The 13,883-nt window shown below is 58.9% G+C and overlaps 1 protein-coding gene across 1 annotated transcript; it reads right to left on the minus strand.

The window, feature by feature from the left end:
* Positions 1-172: 172 nt before the first annotated feature.
* Positions 173-12,709, minus strand: LOC111144187 (macrophage stimulating 1 receptor). The gene is given in 21 exon segments (XM_022498382.1): positions 173-264; positions 267-427; positions 2,013-2,149; positions 2,564-2,729; positions 2,977-3,086; positions 3,198-3,379; positions 3,500-3,580; positions 3,945-4,160; positions 4,237-4,374; positions 4,496-4,658; positions 4,739-4,885; positions 4,988-5,197; positions 5,354-5,447; positions 5,543-5,704; positions 6,131-6,267; positions 6,381-6,546; positions 6,910-7,070; positions 7,871-8,041; positions 8,212-8,340; positions 8,422-8,610; positions 11,471-12,709. Coding segments are annotated over 21 exon segments (4,251 nt in total).
* Positions 12,710-13,883: the final 1,174 nt, after the last annotated feature.

Raw genomic sequence — 13,883 nt, forward strand, 5'->3', positions numbered from 1 at the left:
GTGAAGGGCCAAGGGGCCCTGCTCCCTCAGGTCGCCCCTGAAGGTTCAGGGGCAGGGACAGGACAGAGGCCGGCTTGGGCTGCCCCAGGCCTGGCATGGCCCAGTGGCAGTTTGGGATGAACTCCCTGGGGGCTAGGCAGGTCCTATCCCTAGGGCCTGCCTAGAGCTGAGGTCACGTGGGCTGTGGGGGCTCTGAGAGAGGCCGGGGCCGAGCTGTGCGCCTGTGCACGGGCGTGGTCTGTGACTGTTCTGGGAGCTTGCTGGCTCATCTGAGGTACTAGCACCCAGGTTCACGTAGGCTGCAGGCAGCTGCACATAGTGGTCCCCGAGCAGCCTGGCTGCCACGTGCTCTACTTCCTCCACCAGCACTGTGAACGTGGGTCTTACTGCAGGGTCAGCCGCCCAGCAGCGGAGCATCACGGCATACCTGCGGGGAGAGGGGTACGTCAGAGTCAGGACGCATCCCCAGCCCAAGATTCTGGGCTGCCCACCCGCTCTGAATCCCCTGGCAGGCCACACAGAGAGAGGACAGACAACAGGTGGCTGGAGGTGTAGTGCAGAGTGTGGCCCAGGCAGGAGCGACCTGTTCTCAGCATTGCCGTTGCTGTCCCAGTCCTGCTTCCCCACGTGGCAGAGATCCAGCTGCCCCAAAGGTTAGAGCTTGGACTCCTGTGCCCTGTGACCTGAACTATGTGATCTCAGGCAAGCTCCTTAGGCTCTCCCTGCCTCAGGTTCCTGCCCTGATCACAGAGCTGTTGGGCCAGAGGGTGGAAGGATGCCCGTAAGGGGCTTAGCTTAGAGTGCAGCTCACAAGCTATCACAGTCCCATCTTAGGTCTTTTAGGAAGGAAGCCCGTATCCAGTGACATGGAGATTCAAAGTCCTGAGCCATAGACGTGGGGGGTGGTGCCAGTGGCCCCGTGATTCCCAATCAGTGTCTCTCTGGGTTTGCCTGGTGGTGGATCCTAATCTGTGCCTCTTTATCTTGGAAATGCCATGCCTACCTTAATGACACTAAGTGCCCTACACACAATAATCTAATTCTCAGACTCTGAGGGTGGTACTGTCCTCATCCCTCAACTTTGCAGATGAGGAAACAGGCCTCGAGAGGAGAAGTAACTTGGCCTGGTCTAGTGGGTGCTGTGACAGTCCACCCAGATCCCCCTCTCTTCCCCTAGTGATGGCTGCCGGCTCTTGCCTGGAGCCCTCCCTAGGAAGTGCCCCAGGCAGAAAAGAGCTGAATTCCCCAAACTCTCAGTGTGACCAGCGACTTATTAATGTCTAGTCTAGGGACCCAGCCCCTTGATATAAATTTTGTAAAACTCCAAAGAGTCATCCCAGATCAAGCAGCCCCTATGGGATGGGCTACTGCCTCTGCTGCATCACAGGGCTCCTGCTTCCCTGGCCCCCAGTCTACCAAGAAACCCCCTGTACACATATCCCCAGCTCAGGGGCTCTGTCAGGGAACCAGACCCAGTTCTTCCTGTTCTAAGCACAGAGGCCTGGGCACAGGCGAGGCACGCGTACTGCTCCTGAAGCTGAACCCTCGCACAGCACCCCCGGGCAGGCACGGTGACAACGCAGCTGCCACCAGGCCTTGGGCACGGGGAATCTGAAACTATATTCAGTAGGGAAAAATTGTGATCTGGCGATGTGGAGGGGGCTAGTGTGGGAGCTAATGGAACCTTTCCTTGAGGTTAAGTGAATGGAAAAGATGGAAAACAGGCCCCCTTGGCGGGGGTGGGGTGAGAGGAGTGCTGAGAAATCAAATCACTGGCCTCAACCCAGACTCTGAGTGGGGAGTACCGTTACCATGGCAACCATGATATCCTCCCAGCACTCAGCCCCAAATGGGGGTGGAAACAGGCCACAGACGAGGAAACTGAGGCCCAGAGAGGCGCCTTTCTGGGTCGGCCAGGGGAGTAGTCAGAGAGCCAGGCAAGAGCTCTGTCTCCTGCTCCTCCCTTGTCTCTGGGGTCCCACGCCCTCCCACCTCCACCCCTGCATACTCACAGAGAATTGGGACAATACTCAGGCTGGGGCAGGCGCCGACCCTGGGCCAGGAATTGAGTGAGGTCGAAAGGGTCCATATGGGGGTAAGGTGGGGCTCCCCGTGTCAGCAGCTCCCACAACAGCACACCAAACGACCACTGTGGGAAGGGGAAAGGAGACTCAACTCTTACCCTCAAATCTGGGGGCAGGTACCCCGCCCCCCTGCCAGGTCCCCAGAGCCCTTCAGCTGGAAATCAGTCGGAGCTCACTCCTCAATACCTCACAAGCATCTTCCCTCTGTCTCTTCTCACCACCAGCCTCTACCCAGAGTTGGGCCTGGGCAGGCCCTGTATGGTCTGGAAGGAGCCAGTGAGTTCACAGGCCCCTGTTGCCCTGGCAAGAGGAGTCCATCCTAGACCTACTCCAGAGGTGGGCAGACGTGCCCACCTGTGGGGGCTGCTTAGCCTGGGTATTCCCAGGACTCAGATCACCAGATGGAGCCAAATGGGCAAGGCCCAGGGCTCCCCCAGGACCCTGAGGCCTTGTGGACTCTAGGGCAGGTGGGGCCTCACCACGTCAGACTTGGTGGTGAATCTGTAGGTCTGCAGGCTCTCCAGCGCCATCCATTTGACAGGGAGGCGAGCGTGGCGATGCTGCCGAACACTGTAGTACTCCTTGTCCAGGATGTCGCGGGCCAGGCCAAAATCAGCCACCTTGACAGTGAATGACTCATCCAGCCTGAGGGTGAGGGGCGGGAATCACACTCAGGACCAGCCGCCACCAGGCCCTGAACCCATCTGTTCCAGGCCTTCCCAGAGCTTCAGAGCCACAGTGGCCAGTCAAAGCCTGAGCCAGGCAGATAGGAAAATGGAGGGCCAGAGAAGGGAGGACATGACCAGGGGTACCCAGCAAGGGCTGGAGGGAGGGCCATCCCCTGAGGTGCCCCACCCCCACTTGCATCACCCCGAACGCCCTGGCCCCTCACATGCAGTTCCGAGCAGCCAGGTCCCTGTGCACAAACTTCTGCTCTGCCAGGTACTCCATGCCGCGGGCCACCTGAAGGCCGAAGCTGACAAGGTCCTTCACTGTGGGATTCTGGGGGCCACAGGTGGGTCCGTAAGCAAGGGCCCCACAGCACGTCCCCAGCCCCTTGCCCATGTCTCCTGACCCCCACCCCCATGCAGCCCAGGGCACCCGAGCACGGACCCGCTGGGGCGAGCGGATGAACCGAAGCAGGTCTCCGTGGCGCATGTAGGGCAGCAGCACACGGGGCAGCCCTTCCGGGGGCAGCACGATGCCAATGAGAGCCAGCACGTTCGGGTGGCGCAGACCACGCATCAGCAGCCCTTCGCGCAGGAAGGCCTCCACCTCCTGCCCCTCCGTGATGCCTGCAGAGTGGCTGCAGTCAGGCTCAGAGGCCGGGGCAGATGGGGGAATGGAGAAGAGAGGTCTTCTGCTCGGGGTCACTCAGCAAGGTGGGAGCACCGCGGACACAGGGACCCACTTACGACTCAGCGACTTGATGGCACAGTGGATTCGATTCTGGTCCTCGTCTATGTATTCTCCATGATAGACAACTCCAAAGTGGCCTGGTGAAGGGAAGACGGTGAGGGGGCCCCAGTGCCTGGAGGGTGCACACCACGCCCTCTCGCTGGGAACGAAACCCCAGAGCACCAATGGGCCAATGGGATGTTAAAAACAAGCAGCAGCTACACAGTGACAGAGCCTGCCGCCTGCCCGTGCCTGCCTGATCTGCCCCAGAATCCACTGAAGCCAGAATGAATTCCTATTCCACAGAGGAGCAAATGGAGGTTCAGAGAAGTTCTGTGGTATTCCCAAGGTCACAAAGCTTGGGGAGAAGGCCAAAGCAGAGCCCTGCCTAAATGTTCCTTGAGCCCACACCATCTCAGGACTCCATCTGTGCCCCAGCCCCACCTGTCCTGGCCCCCACACCTTTGCCAATGACTCGGTCACTGTGGGTGACCACCCGCTCATGGGGGATCAGTACATCCTTGACCTCGGCCAGGAGTGCAGAGTCCAAGTCCCCAAGCTGGATGGATGCCGTCCGCAGCAGTGGGACACAGGACCCATCCCCACTGTCTGAGGAGGATGCTTTATGGTCCCGGCTGGTGGAATTCGGACCATCCAGACCATCGGCGTCAGAGGCTGCTGTGGAGGAAAGGGAGTGAGGGGCCTATAGAGCAGAGGGTGTGGCTCCAGCTTTCAGTGCTGTCCCCTGTCTCACCAAGGCCATTTCTGTAGTCAGAGCCCGACCGGAGCACAGGTAGGGGCACGGCTCCGGCCATCTGGTCCAAGGATGCCAGGTCACCTGGGTTTAGAGACAGGCCGGTGGAAAGACAGCCCTTGGTGGCCGGCCTCCAAACTCCTATAAGCTGCCCTGTACCCCAGGGGTATGGGCAGACCTCCAAGAAAGAGGATATAGGGACTTGGAGAGGCCGTGGTTTGGGGCTACAGGCTGAGTCGGAGGGGAGCAGAGAGCTCACCTAGCTGTTTCCTCCGCCAGTAGCTGAAGATCAGTGCAGCAACCAGCGCAGCCACAAGCAGGAGAAGGGCCAGCAGGAGACCGAGGAGTAGCCCCTGGGGGACCCCCTCTGGACCCGGCCGTACCACCCTGCCCAAGATGTGACATTCACGATCCACGCAGACCTGGGGGCAGGTAGCAGCTCAGGCCCAGCCTGCAAGCCCTGGCCCCCGTCTCCTGTGGGAGGGCCAGCTGAGCTGCCTACCTGCAGTGGGACACCATCCTTGTCAAGTTGCAGGGAGGGGGGCAGAGGGCAGATGACCACATCGCCCCGGAGCTCATGTTGGCAGCTCTTACCATCCATGGTCACGTTCACATCCACACAATCAGCCACAGCGCCCAGCCCAATATACTGCAGAGACAGTCATGAGGACTGGCCAGTGCCCCCATCTCCTCCAGGCAAGGCTTCAGCCCTAACCCTCTACTGTCCCTGACCACCACCCTCCACACTTACCTCAAACTTAACAGCATGCTCCTCTGGCTTCAGTGGGGCCAGGTCGGTGCTGGGTGGATGGGGTGGGGGCAGGAAGCGAAAGCCAGGCAGTATAAAGCCAGCAGCTCCATCCCCCTGGACACTCAGGTTCCCTGTCACCCACCCCTGGGGGCTTCGGACCACATATTCAGGCAGGCGGCACGACTGCTGCTCCGGGAGCTGCCGCTCACACTGCTGGGGCCCAGGCAAGAGTGGTTGGCCAGGTGTTCCTCCTCCAGCCAACCCAGGCTCCTCAGCCCAGCAGAGGGTAGAGCTGGAACTAGAGGACCCATCCAGCCTTCCTCCCTCAGGCTAGTGCCCACTTGTCAGCTGCCCATGCCCACTCACACTGGTTTCCACTGCTCTGAGCCCATCGTGGAATGACAGCACTAGGCGCCATGCGGAAGTCAGATGCTGGCCATGGACGGTGACCTGGGAGCCTCTGTGGAGGAGAGCAGTGTGATGGGCTTGGGGTGCTCTCTCGGGCTGGCTCCCTCATTCCTAAGAGACCAGAGCGGGCAAGGGGGTGCCACTTACATGTAGCCACAGTTGGGGCTGATGCCCAGCACAACGGGGTCTTCCAGGTAGCGGAAGTTCCAGGAGCCAGGAACCACAGCGCCCCCTACCTGCAGGCGAATGGGAACGCTGGCCGTAGCTGCCGCAGGGGGCGTGGTACATAAAAGCTGCCCCTCGCTAACCCTGCAGAATGAGGGAGTGGGGTGGGGGGAGAATTGGGCTCAGGATCACCCTCCTTGAAGGCCAGACCTACCTTCTCCAAGGGTCTACCAATCCTTCCCAGTTCCTCTGTTGGTCATCAAAACCTGCCCATACTCAATGGGTGTGTTTGAAGACAGGGTCACAAAGTCTTCCATAAAGGAAGGGTGGGAACGGGTTCCCCACAGCCTTGGTTGGAGCTAATAAACTCTGTGATGGGCTGTCTTGCCATCTCCAAACCACCTCTGGGCTGGAAGGGGCATCAGACCCTTCTTCCTGGACCTGCTCCCTACACGGGCCATGGGACCAATCTCTCCTCTCTCTGCCTGGGCAGGATCCACGTCTCACCTGGTGAAGCCTCCCTGGGGTGGGACACTGTAGCCTCCCTTCCCCTGGCCTGTTGGCACTTACCGTTCCAGTGGGCACTCAGTCCCGTTGACCAGCACAGCCTGACTGGTGCCTAAAGACAGGCCCTCGCCTTCAAGGGTGAGGCGGGTGCCCCCTGCCCGTGGGCCAAAGAGGGGTTTTACTGCTCTCAGCACTGGCTCCTAAGAGGGTATGGAGATGGCTTAGCTTGACATAAAAGGCCTTCTACTCCAAGCCCTTCCCTGCCTGTACTGCCAGGCTGGCCAAGGGCACAGACAAGGCAAGGTAGCCTCACCATGAAAGAGAAGCCTTGCAGCGTGGAGGTGCCATCTACCCGGAAGTGCTTGCCTGGAGACATGTTGCTCACGGTGAGGCTGATATTGGCGGGCCCAGCCAGCTGCTTGTCCAAGGGCTCCACCTCACACTCAAGCTCCTCTACAAAGTCTTTCTGGAACACTGGTCTAGGGCACCGGGGGAATACAAGGTCAGTCAGGGGACACACAGGCTTGGCCATGTGCCCGCCACATATCACAGGTCTCCTCCAGGCCTAAAGATGGTGTCTCTTCACTCCTCCCCTTCCTCTAGGGTAGGCAGGAACTGGTGAGGCAGGGTCAACCTTGCCCAGTTCCACAACTCGACAGATGGGTAGGGGATATACAGGCTCAAGAAGGGACAGAGATGTCTCCTCAGATACCAAGCAGCCAGAGCCACTGCAGCTTCCCTCCTACCTTCTTGCCCCCCGTAAGCAGAAGACAGGGTCTCACAGGGAAGGGGCAGCGTGGTCACCCCTGTCAGGGACAGGAAGGTCAGACACCAGTTTATACCTGGGGTTTGAACTGTCCTTGGGCAGCAGTCGGCAGGGACTTTGGCCCACGGTGACCTGATGGGTACCTTCATGTACCAGCTCAGGAGGGTGTGGGTAGAAGTTGGAGCCGCATAGGGTCAGCCTTGTGCTGCCCCTTCGGGGTCCACTCTGTGGGTAGAACTGAAGAGGGGGAGACAGACTGAGACCCTGTGTGGGTCAGGGCTCTCAGCTATCTGCTTTCCCCAGAGTTTTCAATCATGCCCCTTGCCTGCCCTCGCTCCAGTCCCCTAGGTCACTCCCTAGCCCTCACTTGGGCACTTTTCTGCCTCCAAGTCTCTACACGGGCCATCCCCTCTGGCAAGAATACACTTCTTATCAATATGGAGGACATTCAAGGCCTGAGGATCATGGTTAAGACATGCTGATCCACCTCCCCCAACCCGCCTGGGTGGCTCAGTTGGTTAAGCATTAGACTCTCAATTTTGGCTCAGGTTATGATCTCAGGGTTGTGAGATCGAGCCCCATGTTGGGCTCTACCCTCAGCAGGGAGTCTGCTTAAGATTCTTTCCCTCTGCCCCTCCCCTGCTCATGTGCATATATACACTCTCAAATAAATAAATCTTTTTTTTAATGATTATGATGGTAATCTTTTTTTAAAAGATTTTACTTATTTATTTGACAGAGGGAGACACAGGGAGAGAGGGAACACAAGTGGGGGGAGAGGGAGAGGGAGAAGCAGGCTCCTTGCTGAGCAGGGAGCCTGTAGTGGGCCTCGATCCCAGGACCCTGAGCCGAAGGGAGATGCTTAATGACTGAGCCACCCAGCCGCCCCTCAAATAAATAAATCTTAAAAAAACAAAAAAACAAAAAAAAAACAAAAAAAAAAAAACAGAAGAAATCGTATTAAAAAAAAAAAAGACACGCTGAGCCCCACCCCAGGCCCAGCTTATCCCACCTGTGCCCCACCAAGCAAGCCATACCTCAGTAAGCTCAGGTGGGCAATTATCCTGTTGCCAGGAGCCAGGACACTCCTTCTGCCGGCCACACGTGTCCCCACACCAGCCACAGCCCATGAAACGCTGTGCCCGCAGACAGCTCCCACAGGTGAGGAAGTGACGGCAGCCGGGGCCCTGGATAGGTACTTGGAAGACCTTGGAGCGGCAGACAGGTGGCTCAGGAGTCGGGGGGGGCCAGACCCCATAGATGCCCTAGTTATTGTAGGTCCCGGTGGTGAGACCTGTGTGTCAGTGCTTCTGGGATTGGATGGAGGGGCTATGCTCCCATAACCTTGGCCCCAGGCCTGACCCCAGTCCCACCTTACCTGGTCCCCAGAGGCAAAGAACAGGTGGTCTCCAAGGCGACTGACATCTGGTCTCATGGGCTGCCCACTGCAGCCCAGTGAGAAGTTTGACACATACAGCAAATAGTTGAGAGATCTGGCCAGCTCCACCTGAGACAGGTTAGCCATGACCAAAATGGAAATGGGGAATGGGGACCCAGGGACAAAGAGCCATGGAGATGGGGGTCCTACCTGCAGGATGCGCCCATCAGCTGTGCCCATGTGGGCCACTGTGACGTTGTCGAGGCGTGTCACATGCAGTGCAGTGACCTGCACGGGTCCTAAGAGCCCGTTGAAGAGGTCCACACGTGACAGGCTCCCATGGATCAGCAGAGGGAAGTGATGGCAGCTGGTGTTGAGGCTGGGGGCCTCCCGGCCAGGCTGGGGAGGGTCAGGGAAGGGATCGGGGCTCATCACTACACACTGACCCCTGGGGCCCTCTGTCAGTGGCCACAGCAGTCCCAACCTCCATCCCTTACCTGGCTTAGCTAGATAAGGCCCCACGTCTGCCTGTTACCTGCCGCCTTCCACCTGTGGGCCTCTCAGAGGCAGTAAGGCCAGGAAGGAAAGCCCGGGCTAGAAGACCGGCTTCTCCTGTGCCTTGCTCTGACTTGCCATGTTCATTCTGATATTGACTTACAGTCTTACAGGCCCAACACCATTCTGTCCTCACAACCACCTATAAAGTGGGTGCTTTCACCACCCCCATTTTGCAGATAAGGAAATGGGCTCAGAGAGCGTTTGATTACTTGTCCAAGGTCTTATACCCTCTCACGAGAGAAACCTGGTAAGAAGTCCGAGCTCTTGACCAGAGCCCTCTTCCTCCCCCTGCCGATTATGCCCTGTACTTAGCTTGGGCTAGCATTTCCTCTCCAGCTGCAGTGGCTAAACTCTGAAGGTAATTGAGCCAGTATGGGACTGGTAACATGGTCCTTCTCCCTGAAATTCCAAAGATCTTCCCACACCTCCAGCTGCTACCTGTATCCCCTTCAGGGTACAAAAGGGAAAAATCAAGGCCTGAAGGCTAGACCCCAGGGATTGTGAGACACCTCTCCCCTGCTCTTAATAAGAAGGTGTTTTGGGGGCTGCACTCAAGCCCCAAGGCAGGCCTGTGGAAGCTTCTGGGAAGTCAGATCAGGTAAGAATGCAAGGTACTGGAGCTGAGTGCAAAGCGTAGGCAGGGCTTAGTAGCCTAGCTGCTCAGGACCTTCCCTTGCTAGGCCCAAGGCTCCCACCAAACCAAGTATGCTTAACCTAGTGGTCAGACCTCAGTGCTGATCAGAAGCCCTGGGGCTGCAGAGCTGGGCCTAGAAACTCCACACACTCTTTGTCTGTAGCCTGGGTGGGTGGGAACTGGGACTCTGTCTTCACTTGAGGTGGGGAAAGGGGCCTGGCCTTCACCGGAAGCCATTCAGGTGTTTTCAGCGTGACTCAGGGACAGGTGAGACTGAGGGGTGGAAAAGAGGCCCTACCCTGGTAAGGGCCACACCCCTGTCTGCTCGCCTCTGCGTTCCAGGGCCTTCGCTCTGTGTTTCCAGGCTTGTCTATGAGCCCTTGGCTCTGGAAAACATGACTCAAGTGTCCAGGGCCACACAGAGCAGGGTGAGTGCTCCAGACTTAAACCGTACCTGAACCCACAGAGGGCAGGTGCCACATAAGAGTCCCACAGGCTTCCTGAGGCCAGCCACAATCAGCACACAGTGGGTGGTGCCCTGGAGGCTACGTGCCTAGTCACCCGACAAACACAGCATAGGCTGGTTCACACACCTCCCAGGGGCCTGGCCAGCTTGGGAGCCATCTTGAGATTAGTCCTCCTAGAACCTGGCACTGCCAACTCAGGCTGGATGTCTTCTGACCTACTGACCACTAGCCAAGTCAGGGAGAGGTTCAGACTCCCCAGAGGGAAAGAAAGGAGGGCAGGCAGGGCTGCCCAGGCCCAGGCCCAGGGCTCTCCATCCCTAGGTCTCCTCAACCCAGAGGGACTCAGCTGAGGGAGTGAGGCTGGAGATCCCCCACTCCTCACTGTGTGTAAGTTCTCCCACCTCTGAGGCATCAATAAGAGCTTGAAAGGAGTCATTGGAGAATAGCACAGAAGGGCCAGGGCCACAGGGCAACCAAAGACTCCATGAGCAGTGACTGTGAGCTCACTGAAAGCCCATTCATCTCATGCGTGTTCACCCCATTGCCTTAGCTTAATCTCTTATAAGCTAGGGTAGGACTGTTTCAAGGGCTCTAAAGGGTCAGTTTGGGTTTGATCCTCAGCATCTTAAAGAATGTCCTGTTTGTCTCTGCTCCAGCTCCCTGACACCATGGCTGGAGAGAACCTGGGTAGGGTCTGCTGGAAAGAGCCCCCAGTTCAGCGTGGGCTGGGAGACCTCCCGCCTGGGGTGAAAAGGGGAACATGAAGCAGGGCCCCAACTACAGTGGAAGAAAGTCTGGGACTCCTTCATGGTGAACCAATTCCAACCACCCCCTCCTAAGGCTTTACTCATCCCCAGATGTTTATAGTTACTTGCACAAGACTGGGGTGAGCCTCCTGGAATTTACTAGAGCCTAGCCGCCTCCGTGTCCTAGGTCCTCCCCACAGAGAACCCCCATAGAGAATAATCAGGGACAAGTGAAACCCAAGCCATGCCAGCTCTCGGACAAGCCCCCAACCTTCCAAGGCCCGGGAGGCTCCCTGAATTGGGGGTGTGGTGGGGGCTTTCTCCGACAACTCCTGCTCCACCCTCCTTGGAGAGCCGAACAAAACAAGTGCTTCCAAAGGGAAAATGAAACTGTGTTGGTGAGCAGCTGTATCTGTGTGATTCTGTTAGCATCAGCCGTGTGGGGGGCTGTTTCTCTGTGGATGTCCCTGAGGGTGTGTGTGTGTGCTGGGCAGGTAGGAGAAGATCCCATCCTTCTACCCGGACTTTGGCAATGTGTCTGCCAAAGACAGTTGTGATGCCATCTGGTTCTCACACAATCTGGGAAACTACCTAAAAAAATCAGAGGCCACGGTACCAGAGAGGGTGAAAGAGCAAAATGGAGGAGCAACAGGGGCTAGCCTGGCTGAGAGGGGGACCTCCAGGGTAGCCTGGGCTTGGCTGATGCCCGCACCCCGGGCACCGCTCCACCCTGCCGCCCCCCCCAGCGCTGAGGAACTGGGTGGAAGAGAAAACTTCTTCCCTCCTGCCCTTTCTCCTCCCGGCCCTTCTCACTGCATTCAGTTCACAGGAGAGGGCCCCTTCTTTCTGCTCACCGGGTTGGGGCAAAAACTATGCGACTGGAAGAAGTCGAGGCCTCGCCGCATGCCCTGGGGGACAGGAGACTCACAGCAGCGCTTCACACCCTGCTCGATGACAGTGTCCACCAGGTGGATGGGAAAGGCACAGACGACAGAGTTGGGATTCACACCGGGGCTGCCGTCTCTCTTGGCCGTGAAGACTCCAAATAGCACTTCCTGGCCTTCCCGGATGCTCAGCTCAGTGGCCAACCGCCTGCCCACCGGAGCGGTGTGAGCGGCTCTCAGCACCGGGTAGGGCTGTCCTCCCTCGGCGGCCCCGCGACGCCTGCGTTTAGGCGCGAATCGGCAGTCCAGGACCAGCTCACGGTAGTCTCCCAGCTCGGGCTCAGCAGCGTTGAGCCGTGCCAGGCGCGTGTGCAAGGCTCTCGGGGCGGCTGTCACGCTGGTCCGCTGCACGGTCAGGAAATAGACAAAGGCTCCGGCACGGAAACTGTACACGTACTCGATAGGGTAGGAAGCGAGGTACTGGGGCAGCACCGACAGCGCTGCGAAGCCGGGTGCGAATCCAGAGGCATCGGCCTTGAGTCGCCGGATGGACACTGAGCGTGGGCTGAAGCTCGCTGCCACAGTCTCGTCCAGTGAGGATGCCACGTAGAAGTAGGAGGCATGGCCCTGCTCAACTACAGTCACAACAGTGCCCAGAGGGCTGGCCACGCAGTCAGGACATTCCTCGGGTTGGTTGTGGTGGGCGGAGAAGAGGCAGATTGGCGGTGCCAGGTGCAAAGCTGTCCCTCCCGGCTCAAGCTCGTGCAGGAAGCAGCGGCCATGCAGGCTAGAGCCGCAGCTGACCAGCGCGGGCAGCGCCGGCTCCATTACCAGCACCTGTGCATCTGTGTCTCCCTGTGGGCCGTGGGGGCCCGGGCCACAGGCTGCACATGTCTGGCAGCCAGGGTCCCCAACAGGGCCCGTGGCCAGGCTCTCTACTGGCTGTAAGCCAGGCCCAAGCACGTACAGGCGATTGCGTGTAGCCACGAACACCGCACTCCCGTCCTCGCCGCCCTCGTAGGTCGTTATAGCCTGTACTGGACCTCCGGCCGAGAAGCTGGGCACCTCGTACTCCACGCCAAAATTGCGCAAGGCAGCGAAGGTGGTGCGTGGGCACTGCCAGGACCCTCTGGTCAGGAGCGGCGGCAGCACCAGCACCAGCAGCAGCAGTAACAGCGAGGGCTGGGAGGGCAGCGGGAGAATCTCCATCCAGGCCCAGCGGGGGCCCCGCAGGGACTCCTGCTGGCCGGCGCCTGGCTCGGAGCAGACTCAAGGGGAAGTCGAGGCTGGGACCCGCGTCGAGAGCCAGTCCTGAGAGCCCTCAGGCAGCTGAGCCCTGCCCGGGGCTACCGTGCTGCCCAGAGCCCTCCCCTGCCCTCGGGTCTGAGCACCTGGCACCAGGTGGACTCACACACTCCCCGCCGGGGAACAGAGAGGCCGCCTCACCTGCCACCCCCTCTGCGGCTCCAAGCCGGGGCTTAGAGCAAAGTCGGCCCCAGGGAGCTGGGCGGGGCGGGCGGGGCCAGAGTGTGGGGGCGGAGCTGTGGGCGGGGCCTGTCGAAGGCCTGGGCTAGGCAGCCCCTCAGCCAAGCCGATTTTCCAGGTCCTCGCAGCCCTGTCACCTACACTTCTCGGGCGTGTTTTTCTCAGTGACGTGTGGGTGGTGTGCGTGGAGTGGCCCGGAGAGAGGTAAGGAGGCCTGAGCTGTCCCTTCCCGCCCCCCCAAGACCGACTAGGCTGAAGTGAGGAGGGATCGGGGCCCAGCACCAGTGAGGGTTTGAGGACCACCTGGCTTATTTCTTCCCTTGTCACCAGTAGCAACACACTCAGACGCTTCCTAAACAGGTCTTGAGGGCCCCTGAGAGGCCAAGAATGTGTGGAAGACCAGAGGGGAGACATGGGACCCCCCAGAGGTACTGCTACTATCTGTGGCCAGAAGCCATTATTCTTGCACGTGCCCTGGGATGTCAGTGATGGGATGGTGTCAGAGGAGAGAGTTGCACCCTACCTGCCCAAGGCAGTAGGAGTTATGAGTTGGGGCCTACCCTGCGGGCTGGACATCAGAGTCAGAGGAGATCTGGCTTATGTGGAGGCCCAACCCTAGCTCTGGTACTTCCACCGCTGCCTCTGTAGGCAGAAGTTGCAGCATGGGGATAACAAAACATAATGGTCACCTTCTTTGCTGACTGTGCTCCAGTGCTCCCTGATATCGGGGAAACATGGGCTTTGATAGGGGACCTCTAAACTGCATAGGGTGGCCCTAGGCTGAGGTCGGAGGGATCTGTGACTCTGGGTCCCAGGGCTTTGGCAGGTAAGAGGGGTGGGAAGAGAGGAGCTTTCAGCCCAGCAGGATTCATTCAGCCTGACTTTTGGAGCTGTATCT

Source organism: Enhydra lutris, unplaced genomic scaffold (genome assembly GCF_002288905.1).
Source record: "Enhydra lutris kenyoni isolate GAN:26980312 unplaced genomic scaffold, ASM228890v2 scaffoldscaffold10, whole genome shotgun sequence".
Taxonomy (NCBI): Eukaryota; Metazoa; Chordata; class Mammalia; order Carnivora; family Mustelidae; genus Enhydra; species Enhydra lutris.